Source organism: Culicoides brevitarsis, chromosome 2, assembly GCF_036172545.1.
Source record: "Culicoides brevitarsis isolate CSIRO-B50_1 chromosome 2, AGI_CSIRO_Cbre_v1, whole genome shotgun sequence".
NCBI classification, from domain to species: Eukaryota; Metazoa; Arthropoda; class Insecta; order Diptera; family Ceratopogonidae; genus Culicoides; species Culicoides brevitarsis.
In genome coordinates, this window is record NC_087086.1 from 15249905 (window position 1) to 15268664 (window position 18760).

At 33.1% G+C, this 18760-nt stretch overlaps 5 protein-coding genes across 6 annotated transcripts; 1 reads left to right on the plus strand and 4 right to left on the minus strand.

Annotated features, from left to right (window-relative positions):
* Positions 1–53: 53 nt before the first annotated feature.
* Positions 54–4349, minus strand: LOC134830564 (dyslexia-associated protein KIAA0319-like protein). Its single transcript, XM_063844090.1, has 7 exons — positions 3999–4349; positions 2841–3940; positions 1053–2360; positions 850–988; positions 693–791; positions 442–627; positions 54–383 (listed from the first exon to the last, which is right to left on the minus strand). The coding sequence occupies exons 1-7, from the start codon at positions 4126–4128 to the stop codon at positions 217–219; spliced, it is 3129 nt and encodes a 1042-aa protein (XP_063700160.1). The 5' UTR covers positions 4129–4349; the 3' UTR covers positions 54–216.
* A 4795-nt stretch (positions 4350–9144) lies between these two features.
* On the minus strand, positions 9145–10318 carry LOC134831716 (uncharacterized). 2 transcript variants are annotated; one of them, XM_063845523.1, is made up of 2 exons: positions 9773–10318; positions 9145–9643 (listed from the first exon to the last, which is right to left on the minus strand). In XM_063845523.1, exons 1-2 carry the CDS (start codon positions 10260–10262, stop codon positions 9252–9254), a joined length of 882 nt encoding a protein of 293 aa, XP_063701593.1. In that variant the 5' UTR covers positions 10263–10318; the 3' UTR covers positions 9145–9251. The 2 variants fall into 2 exon arrangements, with proteins under 2 accessions (XP_063701593.1, XP_063701592.1); XM_063845522.1 differs by having other exon boundaries at positions 9145–9646.
* A 1583-nt stretch (positions 10319–11901) lies between these two features.
* Positions 11902–13472, minus strand: LOC134830235 (26S proteasome non-ATPase regulatory subunit 11). Its single transcript, XM_063843650.1, has one exon. The coding sequence runs from the start codon at positions 13328–13330 to the stop codon at positions 12068–12070; it is 1263 nt and encodes a 420-aa protein (XP_063699720.1). The 5' UTR covers positions 13331–13472; the 3' UTR covers positions 11902–12067.
* Positions 13473–13550: 78 nt separating this feature from the next.
* LOC134830057 (syntaxin-5) lies at positions 13551–15744 on the plus strand. The gene is made up of 2 exons (XM_063843416.1): positions 13551–14403; positions 14968–15744. The coding sequence occupies exons 1-2, from the start codon at positions 13824–13826 to the stop codon at positions 15684–15686; spliced, it is 1299 nt and encodes a 432-aa protein (XP_063699486.1). The 5' UTR covers positions 13551–13823; the 3' UTR covers positions 15687–15744.
* Positions 15745–16954: 1210 nt separating this feature from the next.
* Positions 16955–18715, minus strand: LOC134831364 (gastrula zinc finger protein XlCGF26.1-like). Its single transcript, XM_063845083.1, has one exon. It carries the CDS (start codon positions 18572–18574, stop codon positions 17093–17095), a length of 1482 nt encoding a protein of 493 aa, XP_063701153.1. The 5' UTR covers positions 18575–18715; the 3' UTR covers positions 16955–17092.
* Positions 18716–18760: the final 45 nt, after the last annotated feature.

Genomic DNA, 18760 nt, shown 5'->3' on the forward strand with positions numbered 1-18760 from the left:
TGACAGTTGGAACAGCTGACTTTTTTTTTTCAAAAACAACTTGATGAATGGCTGATTTTGTTTATTTTCCTTTTTATAAACTTCCTTACGACTAAAAATTCTTATGTTCTACGAACCAGGAACGTAAAATGTACGACAATGGCAAATTATAAAGAAATTTGTTCTCTTTGGAATATTGTGTTGTGGTAAAAAAAAAATTAAACTAAAAAAATCACATTATGTCTTAATTTTGCGTCCCAAACGGGTCATCGAGTACTTCCCGTTGGATTTACTCGTGTCTCCATTGGATTTTAGGATCCCGTTGCGACTTCGGGTCTCAAACAAGATGTCGGATTCGGACTCATCTGACTCTTCCGAAAAGGTATTAACGCTATTTCGCAAGTCTACAAAGGAAAAAAGTTCAAATTTTGACTTGAAATTAAGAAAAATTCAAAAAATTACAATTATTTGCTGTATCTTCTTCATGCGTATCGAGCGGCGTGTACTTTTGCGGGGCACGACGTGACCTAGAAGATGATTTTCGAACGGAAGAACGTCTCCGACAGAAGTAGGTGATGGCAAAACAGACTCCGGATATCAGAACGAAGGTAAAGGCGACACCAACGACGACGTACAAGATGGACCAATCTAAAAAATTAATGAAAATTTTATAAAATTTACACTTTTCAATAGATTTTTTGAAAAAAACTTACTGCAATTGGCTTCCTCGACACCTAAAAAGTACCAAAGATCCGGCAACCAAAAGGAATCGCACATGCAAACGCGCGTTTGGCTGTTACAAACTCCATGACCTACGAAAAAATTAAATTTTTAACTTTTTCACGTGGAAATTGAACGAAAATCTCTTACCGGAACAGTTATTTTGACAAATAGATGTTCGAACTTCCAACACAGATGGTCCAATAATCGTAAAATCACGTAATAATTTTTCTTTTAGAATTCTTTCCACGTCAATAGCAGGCATAATGATGGATTTTTGTTCATTGCCCTGAAATAAAATCACAAAATTAGTCAAAAAACGGTAAAAAACTAATAATTTCACTTAAAATTACCTTCGTTGCATAAAAAATACAAATAAGTTTCCCCGTTTTTTGGTCTACCTTCAAGTCTCGGACAGTAACTTTGATGTCGTCACCCAGCAACAACATGACTTTCTGCAAAATAAAGTCCAATTCCGATTGTCGCAAGAAATTTGCTTCCATTGTGAGGGTCAGTTCTACTAAATTCAAAGCCAATGGGTCGGGATTTACGAAAATCGACACTGTATCGGAATTTGTGAGTCCCTGTTCGTCACTAACAGTCAGTTTGAAGACATATCTGCCGGGAACGACGTTCGTTAGCATCAATACCGGCTCGTTGCTGGTATTTCCGATGATTGTTCCCATCGCTAATGAGGTTCCGTCACGCTCCCACAGCCATTTTGTGATCTCCAAGTCGTCCGAGGAGCGACTTCCGTTCAAAATTACCACGGAAATTGGTAAAGTTACGGTTTGATCGCCTCCTCCATTGGCGATTGGCGGCGTATTTTGCTCCTGTTTGACCGTGACGTTCGTTATTGCACTCGCATTGTTGTTCAAATTATCAAAAACGGTCAATTGGAACATGTAACGCCCCACTTTGAGACCCGTGGCATTGGCAAAAGGCATGGATGCGTTCACGATATTCGATTCACTTGGACCAGCAAGTTGTTTCCACTCGAAACGTTCGATTTTGACGTCATCCGTTGACTCGGTGCCATTCAAAAGGGCCCAATTTTGCGGTAAAATGATCGTTTGGTTGGATCCGGTGACAGCATTTGGTTCATTCGTCAGCGCAGGTTTCACAAAAACACGAACTTTTGATGTCGAGCTTTGATTTTTGGCATCCATGACTTTTAGCAGGAACGTATAGACGCCAACTTCGAGGTTGGATAGCTGCAAATATGGGCTGCGAGTGAGTGTCATGTCAACAGGCTTCGATTGATCCGTGGAAGAGTCTTTGGTCCATTCCCATGCCGTGATTTCGTGATCGTCGGTGCTGAGACTGCCGTTTAACGTGACATTTGTTTGGGGGTAGTAGACAATTATGTCGGTGCCTGCATTGGCATTTGGTGGGTAATCGATTTCTTTGAGCACCTCGATCGTTGCTGTGGTTGAATTGGACTTTTGTTCGCTATCTTCGACCGTTAGTTTGAACGTATAGTTGCCAGGGAGCTCTAAATTGTCGATTTGGAGCATCGAGGAATGTAACATGTTCGTGGCGAGCTGCGTGGATTGATATCCGATGGGGGCAGAGATGATTTCCCAAGTGTAGGATTCGATTTTTCCGTCGTCAGTGCTTCCGCTGCCATCCAAAATTCCACGATGATTTGGTAATTTTACCTAAAAATATTTTTAAAATTATTTAAAAATTTTTAAATTAGAGGAGAATTAAAATTATTTTAATTTTTATCATTTTTTGATTAAAAAAAATTAAAAAATTAAAAAAAAATAATAAAATTAATTAATTATAAATAATTTTCGAATAATTTTAGCATATATTCCTCCAAAATTTTTAAAATATTTTTTAATTTTTTTTTTATTATTTTTAATTTTCTATTAATTTATTTTCATGAAAATTACTGAATTTTTACAATTTTATCCAGTCAAAAATAATTAAATTAAAATATAAATAAAAAAATTAATTAATAAAAAAAAATATTAAATTAAATTAAATTATTAAAATATTTTTTTTTAAATTGAAATTTTTTTATAATTTTTTCAATTTTATCAATAATTTTTTTTCTTTTTAAATGCGATTCAATTTAATAAAATCTCAAAATAATTTTTTAATGACTTTTATAAAAATTACAAGGTACTTACGGTTTGATAAGAAGGCGTTATCATGACTTGCGGCGCCTTATTGATGCGATTTGCTGGCAAAACTGTCACATTTGCCAATGCTTCTCCATAATAATAGGTTCCCGTGACCTGACATTTGAACTGATACGTGCCCTCCGAGAGATTTGTGAGTCGAATTTGATCCGTCGAAGCATCCTCTATCGTTCCATTCGAATTTGGCTTCGGTTGTGAGATCAAAGTCCACAAATAGGAATACTTATCGTTGCTTGTTTTCTCATTTGGAATGACAAAAGCTGCCAAAGTCACCTCATTTTCCGGCAACTTCAGTAATTTCGACGCAACTGACACCGTAAGGATTTTTTTCTTGTCATTCGGGATCGGAACTTGCTCTTTCGAGTCTTCGACGTTACTTTCAGCGTCATTTCCGGCTTCGTCGAGGTCACTTTTCATCATTAGTCGTTCAGCAATTGCCTCGCCCAGCAAATGTTTGACTTTGACACATCGGTTATTTTGATCTCGCTGATATCCGAGAATACATTCGCAATATCCGCGTCCTTGTTCCTCCCGAAATCGGCGACAAACTTCAAAACGCGAACAGATATTTTTTCCGCCAATTGTGCACGGCTTCACAGCATCGACTTCCGTGATGCGACGACTTTCCTCGCCCTCTAAATCCCCATATTGCAGTTCTCCCGGGAAATTTGTCTCGTAATTCTTGTAAATATCTTTCAATTTTCGCTCCAGCAGTTCCGTGTCGGGATCCACAAACTGCCCGTAGCCCGATAACACGTCGTTGATGCGTTTTCGCGACAAAGCCGCCTCATTTTGGGCCTCTTGCAACTCCAGTTCTTGCTGCAACTTGAATTTTCGCAAGGAAAGTTCCCATGGATCGCTTCCCGTGACTGGCTTGATGAGCACCATCGATAAATCCTGCTTAATGTTGTTCCGTTTCAGCGGGAGACAAATTTCGTTCGTCTGGCACATGACGTGGTAACAAGTTTTATTGTAAAAAAATACAACATTGCACTCTTCGACGCTCTTGCAGCAACTTTCGACGCACAAATCGAGCGTATTTACAGTCGTTTGATTCAGTCCCGTGATTTTTCCGGCAGAATTGTTCCCTAAAAACAAGAAAAAAGTCAAAAAAATTCCGTATGGCATTGAAATCGCATGACTCACCGATCGGAGCTGCCTTTTGAAAGACCTCAGGAAACCGCTCGGGACAAATGTTGTCTAAATCCACGGATGATGTGAACGCCAAAATCGTCAACAAGTACAGGAAAATGTTGAATGTCGGGATTTCCTTCATTTTTCGTCTCTTTTAATTTTTTTCATCTACTAAATTTACTTAGGAATTTACTTTTAAGTACGTTTTGTGCCGTTTATCACTGCGTTTAACAATTTTTTACATGTTAACAATGTTTCTATTAGTCGATTTACAGTAACTTAGGTCGCTAAAAGTCATTTTTTGGAATGTTTAGTGGCTTAATTCCATTTTTTCGTGCGAGAAAAACATGGAAAACTACAAAATTTTTCCGTGGTTTGACATTGTTTTCGTAAATATTGAGGGAGCGGACTGAAAATTACATGGGGAAACAGCAAAGGGGACATCCACAGTGATGGAAATGCGGATTTTTTAAAATAAGGGCACCAATAACGGTAGAAAGTGAAGGCAAAAGGCGGGATTCATTTCACTTTTTTAAATAAAAATTGATTTTTTAATTAATTTTGTTGAATTTGTGTTAAAATGACTAAAATTTTATTATTTTGGAGAAAAATATTTCTTAAATGTTTAGAAAAATAAAATAAGAAAAATTACCTAATTGCAATTTTTTCATCAAATAAATATTTTAAAAAAATCTCAAAATTTAAAAAAAGTAAAAAATTAATTTCTAAATTCAAATTTTTAAAAAATAATTGATATTTGAAAAAAATTTTAAGAGTTTTCAAGTAATTTTTATTTCATTTTTTAAAAATTTTTTAAAAATTTTTTTTTTTTTAGAGATTTTTTTTTTTTTTTTTTAAAAAATTTTTATTTTTTTTTAAAAAAATTTTTGTTCTTGAAAAACTAAAAAAAACGTAAATTTTTAAAAACCATTTTTATTTTATTTTGAAAAAAGTTTTTGGATATATTTAAAAAAAAAAATCTCAAAATTTAAGAAAAGTAAAAAATTAATTTAAAAAATAATTTATAAAAAATAATATACCTAGTTGAGGTAATTTTTATAAATTCCTTTAAAATTTTTTTTTTTTTAAATTAAAAAAATTTAATTCGATTAAATATTTTTATATAATTTAAAAATAATTATTTTTCTTAAAAAATTTAATTCAAAAAAATTTAAATTAATTTATTCTAAAAAATAAATCAAAAATTATTATTTTAATAATTTTTATTAAAATTATTTATTTAAATTAAATTGGTATTTTTTTTAATTTTGTAAAATAATTTTAAATTTAATATAAATAATTTTAAAAATTTAATTTAAAAAATAAACTATATTTATAAAAATAATTTTAATTTATTTAGTAACATTTTCCTTATATATTTCTCATTATTTTTGTAATTTTATTTATTTTTTCCTCAAATCACATTAAAAATTTAATCTCCTTTAATCAACCTTCAATCGCATTTTTTTCGCGTTATTCTTCATTACTTTCTTTCCTCACACATCCATCTCAACAAACACAATAAAAAAGTTGAATGAACCTCTTTCTCTCTTTCTAACCAACCACTAGCACAACAACAACGTCGCGACTAATCTGAATAATTTTTTAAAAAATACAAAACAGTTAATTCTGTGCCTTGTTCTTGTTCGAACGTGTATCAACAACTTTTTACTCAAAAAAAAAAACAAATAAAATGAAATTTTTCCCGTTGCTGCTTGTTCTCGTCCATTCATACAGTATCACAGCATTCACCATTGGCAGAAACAACAAACACGAATCTGGCAGCGAAAAAGTCATCTTCAACCAAACCCAAACCGGAGAAGAAAACTACTTCGTTCACATCAAAAATGTTTACATCGCTTTGCCGGATCTCACGAAACTTTTTCAAAATATTGGCGAACATGTCACATTTTCAGTGAGTCCCTCTTATGACGAAGATTCTGAATGCAAAGGACCTTATTGCTCAGATTTAACGGACATCACTTACGAAAAGCCGGAAAAGGAAAGTACTGAAGTGACGCCAACTGTTGAGCCAGAAACCGACGAAGATGAGAAAAAAGAAGATTCGACGAAAATTGAAACGACCAAAATTGAGACAACGACAAAGAAAAGTGAAGATACCAACAAAGTGATCGATATTATCGAAAGTACAACTTATAGAATTAATACGAACACAAATAGCGAAGTTCATGTAGTGCAAAAATTACCGCCAGCTGGAAGCAATACTCATGAAATTTTTATCCCAGTTCAAGTGATGCTTTAATTTTTTTTGTTTTTTTGTTTTTTTTTTAATAAATAATAATTTTATTTCGTCATAAAATTAATTAATTTTGATGTTCAGCGAATCGTTTGTTGTGGAAAAATGAGCGAACGACATCAGATAATTTAAATCTACAAAAAAAAAATTTAAAATTTTTTTTTAGAAGAAATTTTTAAAAAATTTACCTTCTTTTGACAAAATCTGAATTTCGTTTCAAACTTGAGATATCAGTCTTTGAAGGCATTTTTGTAGTTTCTTCCGCTTTTTTAGTCGTTGAAGTTTCAGTCAAAGGTTTTTCCGTAGTTTCTTTTTTGTCGTTAATTTCTTCCACAGTTAACGGTTTTGAAGTTGTAGTTTTTTCATTTTCTTCCTTCTTCGTTGTACTTGCCAGTGGTCCTCCTCCAATTGTGAACAAAGTTTCTTCGTTCATTCCGCCCCCGCCCATTCCCATTCCGTACATTGCTTCCAAAGCCCCCAACAGATCCGAGTTCACTTGAGGCTCTTCGCCAAACAGCACTTGAACACCATCGACATGCAATCTGTAATTTTCCTCGCCTTTTTGTCGCGTATCATAAATTATCTCGTAATCTCTGTTATCCGTGTTCAACGGGACCTCATCCAGCAAATCGAATTCATCGTAAAGATCGTCAAAAATTCCCTTCTTTTTCGCCGAAGAAGAAGATGATGGAGGAGCAGCAAGTGCAAAACTCACCAAGATCCCGAAGGTAATTATTCTGAACATGTTGCGTTTCTGAAGTGATCGACGATACTGAAAAGCAATACGAAACGCACTTTAATTCGTTCTGCTTCTTCGTCGTTTTCTTCTTCTTCTCGTTGAAATAAAAAAAAGTTGTTTTAGGTCAAAATAAGAAATGCAAAACTTTACTACAGAATGGTCAACGACGACGCAGATAGAAAGTATTTAAATAATAAATTAGATGCGTATCGTACGAATAAAAACAATCCTGAGCAACAGCAGTAAACAAAGAAAGAACGCGAGCTGGAAAGTCCAGTTTTGAATATGAAAAAGTACAGTTAGCATTTTACAGTTTTATATTTTGTAATATCAGTTTTATTATACTATATTAATGATAAATATGTTATATCATTGCTTGAACTTGTGCGGTGTCGATGATCTTGTGTACATGATGAAGAGCCGTTCTAACAACTAAAACATGATCTTTTAATTTTTTTTCAGCAACTTGCTTCATTGAAGATATTTTTTTCGCAAAATAGAAAGGTTGGTTGATAATGGATTAGTGGAGAGAAGTTTCAACTTGAGCGCATTTTGAAATTTCATTAATATTTATGTATTTTAGGAATTAAGAAGAAGCTAAGTGCATAGCAATAAATAGGAGGAAAGAGATAAACCTTGTAAGTATAATACAAATATTTGAAAATTTATTAATTTTCTCTACAATTTTCAGAGCAAGAAAAATTAAATCTGACACACGATGAAAATAAGAGTTACAAGTTTATCACAAATCGATAAGGTTCCTCATATAGAAGTCAGATCATTTTTCATCCGTTTTTTGATAACAAAATATGTTACGATTCCTCAACCAGAACTTAAAATAAACAAAAAAAGAAACAAAATTGGAACTGAGCTGAGATTGATAAAATACTGGAAACTTTGATTTTTGCCATCTGTTTAACTACGCAAGACGTCCCTACAATGACGTGAACAAGTGTCAGAAACGAACGTGCTCGAAATATTTACCTCTTCAATTTCTCAAAGAAAAACGATGATTAATTGAAATAATTAGATTAATTCGTGAGTTTTTGTGCTGATTACGATACTTTAGTTGATATTTAATATTTTTTTTATTTTAGATCGTATTATAAATGAAAATTGTAAAAATAAGACAAAGTTTGAGATTCATTCATGAATTATCTTTACTTGAGGTAATTCTTTCACCATCAATAGATAAAAAACCTCAAATAGAAGTTAGATCATTTGTCATTGCAGGATAAGTTCCTTCTGAAATCATCCAAATCATTTCTATGCAAAGCTACATGAGAAATTTTCAAATATGGGTTGTTTTAATACAAGATTAACATTACAATGCTACAACTACAACTAGTTTCTAATTGGATTACAAGGTTCAAAATTATTAAAACCCTATAACATCTTTGGTACACATTGAGTCAAAACTGAAAAAAATCAAGAAAACATCTCTATAAATCAAGAACAAATTATGATACTATTTTTTTTTTAAATTGGAATACTATATTAAGTCTTGATACTAATATGTATTAAAAAATATATTATAAAAAATATATAAAAAAAAAATAAATTAAAAAAAATATATTAAAAAAAATATTAAAAAAAAAATATATTAAAAAAATATATATATAAAATCATTGTTAGACGATCGTTTAAACTCATGGAGATATGTTAAAGTAGCTACTTAACTAGATATTTGAAGGAGACTATGAAGAACCCCATGATAAATTTATCAACGAATCGTATAAAAAAATTTCTAAAAGCTAAGTTCATTAAAAATTCACCGTTCAAAAAATTTATTATGAGACAGACAGACAAGTACCGTTAGACAAATCCCATATATTTTTTCGTGACATTGCACTTGAAATCTAATAACTATCGTTCTCCTCGTTCAAGATCACATGTTTACATTAAAAATTCATATCGACATGTTATTTTTCATGATTCTCAAAGGTCAGTGTACTTCTGTGTTAGCTACAAAGCAAATCTCATGTAGCTAATAGTATAATTAAGTGAACGACGCATATTCATAAAAAAAGATCCCGTGTTTAAAGTTGGAGAGTTAATTACGTTGCAAAATCATTTAAAGCTCGTAAATGTGTAGAAACCGGTAAAAAGAACCTAAAAGTGGGTCATTCGAAAAAAGTCTTCATTTCCATTAAAATGTGTGTTAATGTATTCTTTATTAATTGCCTTTTCTTTTTTTTTGTATTTTTAAATGCTTGTCTTATGTCTAAAAAAGTCTTAATTAATCTCGATAAAAAAAAAATATAAAAACTTAAACATCTATGGGATAAAATCTGCAAATTCCGTAAGAGTCTCGTCGCATATTTCGATCGGGACCACATCCAGGCTCTGTTGCACCAAGTAATTTCCAGTCGTTGTCCGCAGATTCTAACTTTAAGCTATCAATAGAAGGAATTGAATCGGTTAATTCTTTGAGATAAGCAGAGGAGGAGATGCTTGCGGCAGCATGCCGTGGCGCAAAGTCGGTATCGCGATAAAGCTCGTCGAGCCCTTCACCGTCATAACTAGAAGTACTACTAGGATTGATTAATGCTACGACAGAATTTGATTTTAAAACATTGTTATAGAGGCCAAGATGTTTAGGTACGCGTTTTTGTCTGCTCTCGACTACAATCACTTTACGGTTGTTATTGTTACCTTCTACTACTGCAATATATATATTTTACAATTTATTTCATTTTTCATACGTATGTTTATTTAGAAGGGGAGAAGTAATAATAAGAAGAAGTAGAGTTACTTCGTTATTAAATTCAAGTAGCAGTTATGATTTACCTGAGGAAGTTTCTTGCAAATTGGCGTCTGTCAAGGTGCTCGAGATGTCGACTTTGTAGGGCGTGCGTCCCTCGATGAAGGAATCGACAACGGGAGTCTCTTTGGGGTTCGTTTCGACCTTCTTCGAGTATTTTCCCTTGACATCTTTCTCACTCGAGATCCGTTTGTTGCCATTTTTCGACTGAGTTCGACGCATCGAAGCCAACATCTCCAACAAACTCATGCCTTGCGAGGGAGACGATGGCACAAAAACAATCACAAAGTTCTCCAAGTCGGCGCGAACGTTGAATTTTCCCTCTTGCCGTTGGTCAAAAGTGATTGTTGTTTTGGGCGGTTGTTTCGCATTTTCCTCAACCGGCTTGGCAGGTGAAACGGGAGATGGAGACGATGTTGCGCCAGCAACTTCATCCTTCGAATCGTGCTTGCCCGCGGGTAAAGCACTGCTCGTTGCCACAAACAGGCACGCTAACAACAAAGCAAACCGAAACATTATTATTTAATTATTTTAATTTTTTTTTCTCAAAGAGAATTTAACTGACGATGCTTTCTAGTTCAAGTTCAACGAATAACTGAAGTAAACTGAATATCGCGATGCATGTTCGTTCTTTTTCATCGGCAGCGCGAACGTACAGGTCAGCTACGTTTGCGACGAGAAGTATTGGTCCGTATCGTAGTTAGTAGTACTACGCACAAGAAGAGAGACGATTATTATAAAAATGTTAATGAAACAAAAATGATTGAAGAGATTAGTTAGTGCTCGGACTCTGTACAGAGATTTTTCGTTCGGTTGTAACATTTTATATTGTCTGTTGTCTGTCGTGGTTGTGATGTTTCCGATGATAAAATTTATAATTTTTATAATTATACTTTTGATCATGGAACATTATCAGTTCTAGAAGCTGTCAGATGCCAGGCGTTCCTCATCGTTAAGGCTGGCAAACTTTTTTCCACTTTTCTTTTTTTTTTTGTCTTTTTATCCTGAAAACAATTATATAAATCAGAATTTGGAGTATTTTGTACTTTACATACTTTTGTACTTTACTTTGATTATTTTATTTTGAGTAATTTTAGAAAAAATTAAAAAAATCAATTTAATTTTTTATCAATTTCTTTTTAGAAATTAATATATTTAAATTTTGTTAAGACAAAAAATTTTACCTAATTATTAAAATGAATGTTAAGAATTTTAATAAGTTTAAAAAATTGTTTTTATTTATTTTTTTTGCATATTTCAATGTTTTTCGACTTGAAGCGAAAGTTGTTTAATTAAATTGATTATTCTTATTTTTTAGTTAACTTTAAATTTAAATCCGTTAAAATAAACATTTTTGAGCAATTTGATTTTAGTCACGTGATATTATTTTTTTTTATCTTGTTTAGTTTGATTTATTATTTTAATATTTTTAATTAGTATATTTTTAACAACTGATTTTTATTACTTTTTTTTTCTTTATTGTGTTGCGACAATTTCATTCACAACAAAGAAAATATCAAAACCCATCGAAACAAAGAATTACGATGACATTTTTACAAAGAAAAAATACGATGACATTTCTTCACCATTTACTATTACCTATTTCCATTTTTTTTGTTTTTTTTGAAACAGAAGATTATTAATATTATTATTAACCCTCTAATTTTTTTTAAATTAAAGTTTAAAAAACATCGACTTCAAAAAATTTTATAAAAAAATTAATTAAATAAATATTTTTTTATTCTTAAATAAAAAAATCCATATTTAGAAATTTTTAAAATAATTCAAACAAAAAAAAATAATTTTTTAATGACTCATTGTTTATCTGGAAATATTCAAAAATTATTTTAAAAAATTATTAAAAAATATTTTAAAAATAAATTCAAAAAAAATTTAAAAAAAATATTTAAAAAATTGTATTAAAAAAATATTTAAAAAAAATATTTAAAAAAAAAAAAATTTAAAAAAATTTAAAAAAAAAATACAAAATTTAATTTAAAAAAAAAAATTTAAAAAAATATTTAAAAAATATTTTAAAAAATTTTTAAAAAATATAAAAAAATATTTATTTTCTCTAATTTTAATAAATTATTAATTTTTGCCATTCTTACCTTTAATTTTACTATGAAGATTCATTAAAAGAACATTTCAAATATTTTTTTTTTTATTCATTTTTTATTTCTCATCAAATTTCTAAGAATGGTAGTTAAAAAAAAATAATCAAAATTATGGGGATATAGACCGGAGATGCGGATTAGTAGACGTCTAATTATCTTTTCCGAAATAAAAATTGTAATAATATTGATAAATTGGAGGAAATTTTAGAGTTTCTTTGCCTTCTGGTATAATGTATCCACGACCTTGCCCATGCTCGAGATAGTTTCAAGCGTTGCCTCGTACGTCTTATCTACAACAGTCTCTTCGAAAACAATTAAAACACCTTCGCCCTGATCGAGGATGCCCGTAATCTTCTTGTCGAGAATCATCTGCGACAATTTCTTCTCGACCTGATGGATGGGCAAGTTGATTTGCTCGGCGACGTAGGCAACTTGCACGCGCGAATACGGCTCAATGATGCGACACAAATTCTGTTCGAGCATCGTGTCATACAACGTGCCAAGATGGGCTTTGACAATCATGTCTTCCTTGAGTTCTTTGCTGTAGGTCTTGAGCGCTTCCTGGAATTGGGCCAACGAACGTTTGTGCGACGCCTCGGCGATGGCTTTCATGGCATCGATATCGCGACCCGAATACGTAATCGCCAATTTGCCGCTAATAATCTGATTTACATCCTCACTCTGGCCCAACATGATCTTGCAAAGCAACATATATTTGAGGGCAGTCAGTGCCTTGGTGCTCTCCGCGGTGTCGTAACCCTCGAAAGCCTCGTAAAAGTACGAAAAAGCTGTTTTGAAGTCACGTTCGTCAGCTGCATGCAAAATGCCGGACTGCAAATCGAGTGACGCTTGCACTTTGGGCGGACAATAAATGGCATTTGCCGTTGTCCGAGCACTCGTGAGAGCGGCACGGGCTCGTGGGAGATTGCTCAAAGCGTGATACGTCTTACTTTCCAACAACTGAACCTCGACGAGCAAATTTTTGTCATCCAACTTTTTCAATTCGCGCAATAACTGACTGCCGAGCGTCAAGGCCTCACTATACATCGCCGTGTCGTAGTACAGAGCGATGAGACGTGCTTCCAAGCTTTGACGCAAAAATGTTCGTTTCTCATGCTTGGCCCAGTCGATGCACTCTTGGCACAAAGAGACTTCGATTCCGGTGCCTGCTTCCAAATCGAGGAAGTAATCGACGAGCGTACGAACGAGCTTCGCTGCCTTCGCTTTACTGATCAAACTGAGGAAGGGACGCGTTGTTTTGATCAAATCCGCCAATTCCTTTGCTTTCTTCTCCTGTTTGTACAACTCGCCGAGCTGCAAGATGCCCTGCTCCTTGATGCGGATCTGCTCCTCATCTGTGTCGGCGACCTCGATGTCACGGACGATTTTCTGCAACAAAGAAATCGACTCGCCTTTGTTTATCGACGAAATGTTGACTGCTCGCTCCAATAACATAGCACCCGCCATCGTATTTTTGTGGATTTTTCTTCGGTGAACGCGATTTTCAAGAGTTTTGCGATTTTTTTACAGTAATTTTTCCAGAATTTTCCAAACAAATAGCACTGCTGAACTTTTATTTTGTGAGTTTTGCAATGTCATGACAGTTTGGCATGAGATTCGTTCGAAAGGCAATTTGGGTTGAGTTGGTTTGACTTGAGGTTTGTTCGAAAATTCGAGTCGAATTTCATCCAAAATATGAATTTTTGAAATTTTAAATTCCAAATTAATCCGGATTCTGCTCAAAAATCCCAAATTAATTGAAATTTTTTGTTTCACGGAAGAAAAAGCAATTAAATAACAAGAAATCATCGCTATCCGTAAAATCTCAAGTCAAATTCAAGCAGATTAAAATTTCACGATTACGTGGTAGATTTTTTTTCGTTTGATTTAATCAAATAAAGGAAAGTCTTTCGGAAGTGCAGCAACAAATGCTCAATTTTTCCTGTTTGCTGGTAATGCGATGCCAGCAAGACGTCGAGTAGCCGGCTTAGAGTCGGACGACACCTTTACCATTGTTGTAGACGATTCGTCGGCGCCAGTTTACGGTCCCGAAGTCAAAAATCACACAACTCCTCCCGCAAATTCGTGGACAGGTCACTTTCAGCAAACGGGTCAGCAATTATTTCAAACGTTCACGAGTAAAGTTGCCCAAGTTTCATCGAGTACGACAGCATTTATCAATCCGACAGCGAAAAATTCCTTCATTGCGCCGCCAACGGGAGCATATCAACCGCCTTTGCCGCCTCAATCCTCCGTGCCAATCAATCAGCCGACAGAATATCAACAAAAACCGCGATTTGAAGAGCCTGACAGCGATCCCGAGCCAGAAATTGAATTCATCATGACTGCCAGAGACAGAAGTGGGGAGTTTGGGAATGCAATTAGATCGTTGCAAAGTCGCAATATTCAGCGAGCAGTCAATATACGGGATCCAAAAAGGGTCAAACAGATGCAAAGTTATGCGGAATTCATGATGATTGCGAAAACGGTGGGCAAAAATATTGCAAGCACGTATGCCAAGTTGGAAAAATTAACTTTACGTAAGTTTTTTTTGTTTGTTTATTTAATAAAGGGCGTTTTAATATTTAAGTTTGTCGAAAATTAAAAAAAAAATTGGAGAAGGCAAAAATAATTTTTTAAGTAGGAATTTTGATAAAAATTTTTTTTTTTCATTAACGGTTGATTATTTTCTTAATTTTTTTTAAATAAAAATTAAAAAAATATTTAAAAAAAAAATTATTTAAAAAATTTGAAAAATCTATTCCAAAACTCTTTGAAAAAAATTAAGATTTTTGATAATTATAATTTTTAAATTAAAATTTCTTAATTTTTTAAGATTCTTCAAAAAAAAATATTTATTTAAAAATCCAATGAATTTCTTAAAAATTTTTAAATTTAAAAAAATAAAATAAATTTTTTTTTTCTATTTTTTTTTTAAATTTTTTTCTTTCACCTTAAAATTTAAATTTTTAGTTCAAATTCAGGAACTTTTTAAAATTTTATTTTTGCCCTCCTCGAATTTTGAATACTCAAATTGGAAAGATATTGTTTTTATTTTTTTAAAAATCATTTAAAAAACTAATTTTTCACATATTTAATTTTAGTGGCAAAGAAGAAATCTCTTTTCGATGACAGACCAACGGAAATCCAAGAGTTGACGTACATCATCAAAGGTGACCTCAACTCGTTAAATCAGCAAATTGCTCGTCTGCAAGAAGTTTCCAAGTCGCAACGCAAGCAAACCAGCGGCAAACACTTGCTCTCACACTCTTCCAACATGGTAGTGGCCTTACAAGCGAAGCTTGCCAACATGAGTACGGACTTCAAGCAGATTCTCGAGGTGCGCACGGAAAACTTGAAGCAACAAAAAACGCGACGCGATCAATTCAGCCAAGGAGGCATTGCGAGTGCGCCGCCAACGCGTGCCGGAAACTCACATCAACCGTCGTTGCTCATGGAATCCGAATACGACGAAGGACAAACGGCGGAAAATGCACCTCTCATTCCACGCAGTCAGCAGATGATGATGTACGACGAGAACGACAGTTATTTGCAGCAACGTGCCGAAACGATGCAAAACATCGAGAGCACAATTGTCGAGCTGGGCGGGATTTTTCAACAATTGGCGCATATGGTGAAGGAGCAGGAAGAGATGGTTGAGAGAATTGACACGAATATTCTGGATGTTGGACTGAATGTCGATATGGCTCACAATGAAATCCTCAAATATTTCAGGACGGTATCGAGAAATCGCTCGTTGATGATTAAGATTTTCGGCGTCCTGATTTTCTTCTTTATCTTTTTCATTATTTTTATGCGGTAATAAAAATGTATATTTATAGCTGTTGGATAAAAATTTAATAAAATATTTACTATTGGAACGTTAGAAGCTTTTTATTTTTATTAGAAAGAATTTTTATTTTTTACTTTTTCACACCTTAAATGACTAAATTTCTAAAAAAAAAGTCTACTTAATTTTTCTTTTCAACTTTTTGTCTCTCAATCTATTTGAATTATTAAAAAATTTAAAGGCAAGATATTAAAAAAATAAATTTTTTTCAAATTTTGATTTTTTTAATATTTAATTTTAATTTTTTGAGATTTTTTTTTCAAATAAGGCCGCTCCAAATGAAAATAAAAAAAAAGTCCAAAATTTTTGAAAAATAAATGGGGGCGGCAAAATAAAAAAAATTTGAAATACTTAATTTCATACAAAATGACAGAATTTTAGCAATTTTTGACCGTTGATTAACATTTTTGTTGTTTTTTAATAATCTTCTTTTAAATTTTCAAATGAAAAATTGATTTTAGATCATTTAAAGTTAAAAATTGAAAAATCAAAATTTCATAAAAAATAACTGTCAAAAAAATTTGAAAAAAAAAATTCAGTAATTTTATGAAAAATATTTTTAGAGTTTTCAAAACAAAAATTAAAATAATTGAAATTTTTTTTTGAAAATGTCTTGAAAAATTATGAAAATACGCCAAAAAACGATCAATTTTTAATTTTTTTTTTATTTTGCCCCATTGGATTTTTGACTTTAAAATGGGGCATCGGACTTTATTTTTGATTTTCATTTAGAGCGGCCTATTTTTCTTTAGATATTTATAAATTGAAATTAATTTTTTTTTTAAATTTTTCACATGAGATTTTTTATAAATTTTGGATAATTTAAAAAATTACAAAAATAATTAAATTTTTTAAATTTCATATTAATTTTTCCAAAATCGTAGATCATATATTTTAAATTTTTTTTTTCATTAAATTTTTAATTTTATTTAATTTACAACATGCTTTTAATATTTATATAATTTTTTTTTTATTTTTGAAATATTTTCCTTTTAAAGTACCTATTTAATTTATTTCCATATTTTTAGAATTTTTTAATAATATATTTTAATACTTTCTTTAAAAATTTTATTTATTTTTTTTTTTTATTTTTTTTATTCTATTCTTTATATAAAAAAAAAAATATTTAATTAAATTTCAATTTTTGCATTTAATACTTTAAAAATTTATTTATAATTTTATTGAAATTTTTTAATATTTTTTTTAAATTACCTAATTTAATTTTTTTATGATATATTTTATTTATTTTAAATTTTATTTTGACCTTTATTTAAAAAAATAAATTATGAGACAAAAAGTTAAAAAAAAAATTAAAGCACCTTATAATTGCAAAAAATTCCTGAAAGACACTACGATTCGATGAAAATTTTCACTTAAAATTACGCAAACTTTGCTACAACTACATTCCCAGCAGTTTCAATAACGATATCATCTTGCACTTCCGTCACTAGCAGAGCTTCCTCCGACGGCGATACCATCACGGGGAACGATTTCGCCTTAATCGGCACCGTTTTATGCACATTTGCCAGATTCTGCATCGCCTCTTCGAGATTCAGGGTCTCACCTTGTGCCTCCATCTGCACTGCATGCGCTTTCACGTGTTTCTTGAACGTATCTCGATCCCGATATTTTTTATCGCACAACGAGCAAGCATATGGTCTGCCCTCCTGATGTACCCGCATGTGTTTTTGCAGCAAATAATTCGTGCGAACGCTATGTTTGCAAATGCCGCAGATGAAATTCTTCTCCGAGCGATGAATCATCTCGTGCCGATTCCATTCGTAACGACGTCCGAAGCCTTTGTCGCAGTAGGAACACTTGAAGGGTTTCTCCGAGTTGTCGAGATGCACGAGTTTGTGTTTTTCGAGGGCTTTTGCGGAAGTGCCGCGAAAATTGCATTCGTTGCACGAGAACCACTTCATGAGTTCGGGCGGCGTGTGATACCGCGTGAGGTGATTTCGGAGCGATTCGGGATATTTAAAGGCGCGCGGACACTCTTTGCACGGATATCGATCGTTGCCACTGTGAACGCGGGCATGATGATCCAATAACTTTGCTTCCGTCGGATATTTCTTGGAATTGTCGCAAAATTCGCAAAAAATTCCTTCTGAAGCGGATCGCAAGTGAGCTGCTCGCATATGATCTCGCAAACTATTTTTCACGGCATATCGCTCGGAGCAAAGAGCACATTCGTACGGTTTGGGGTTCTCGTGACGCAATAAATGTTCCTGCAGCTCCTTATTTCGCGCAAAAGCTGCACCGCAAACGTGACAACAGAACGATTTCGGGGTATGGCAGCGTTGAATGTGAACACGAAGCGTGCTGGCAAGTCGAAAAGCTTTGGGACAATCGGGACAAACATTCTTCGGAGGCAAAACTCCCGATTTTTCTTCAAAATTTTCATCCTCTTCATCATCCAAAACTTCTTTTTTACAAATTTTTGACCTGACGTTCTTTGGTTTTGTGTTTTTTTTGATTGAATCTCCTACCGGTTCAATTTTCAGATTGACTGTCGCGATATTTTCTTCATTTTCGAGCGTTACATTCCGAAAATGCTCTTCGTCTTGCACTTCTTCCTCGATAATTTCGTAAATTTCTTCCTGAAATTCCGCGTCTTCGACTTCTTCCAACAAACATTTCTCATCCTCGTCTAATTTGATGTCAGGTTTCACATCTAAACTGGGTAACAGCATCGAATATTCAAGGTCGCCGGTGCAATGAGGACATTTGGTGCGCTTAATGAGATTTGTTCTGAGATCAAAGTTGGTGTGCACGGCATTTGTGAGGGTTTCGTCGATGTTGTAGTCCAAAATTTGACCGTGCTCGTCGACATCGAGCACGATAAACAGCTTCTTGAGCATTTTTTGAGGCAGATTATTGCTTTTTGTGGTTTTTAGTGCACTAAAGTCCGTTCATGGGGGTGTTGGCAGTAGGAAAAATAGCCATGAGGGTGGAAAAACAGCAAAATTTGGAGATGATGATGGGCGGAAAAGTGAATCAAAACAAAATTAGTTCCATTTCCCGTCACACTTCCGCTTTGGTGGCTC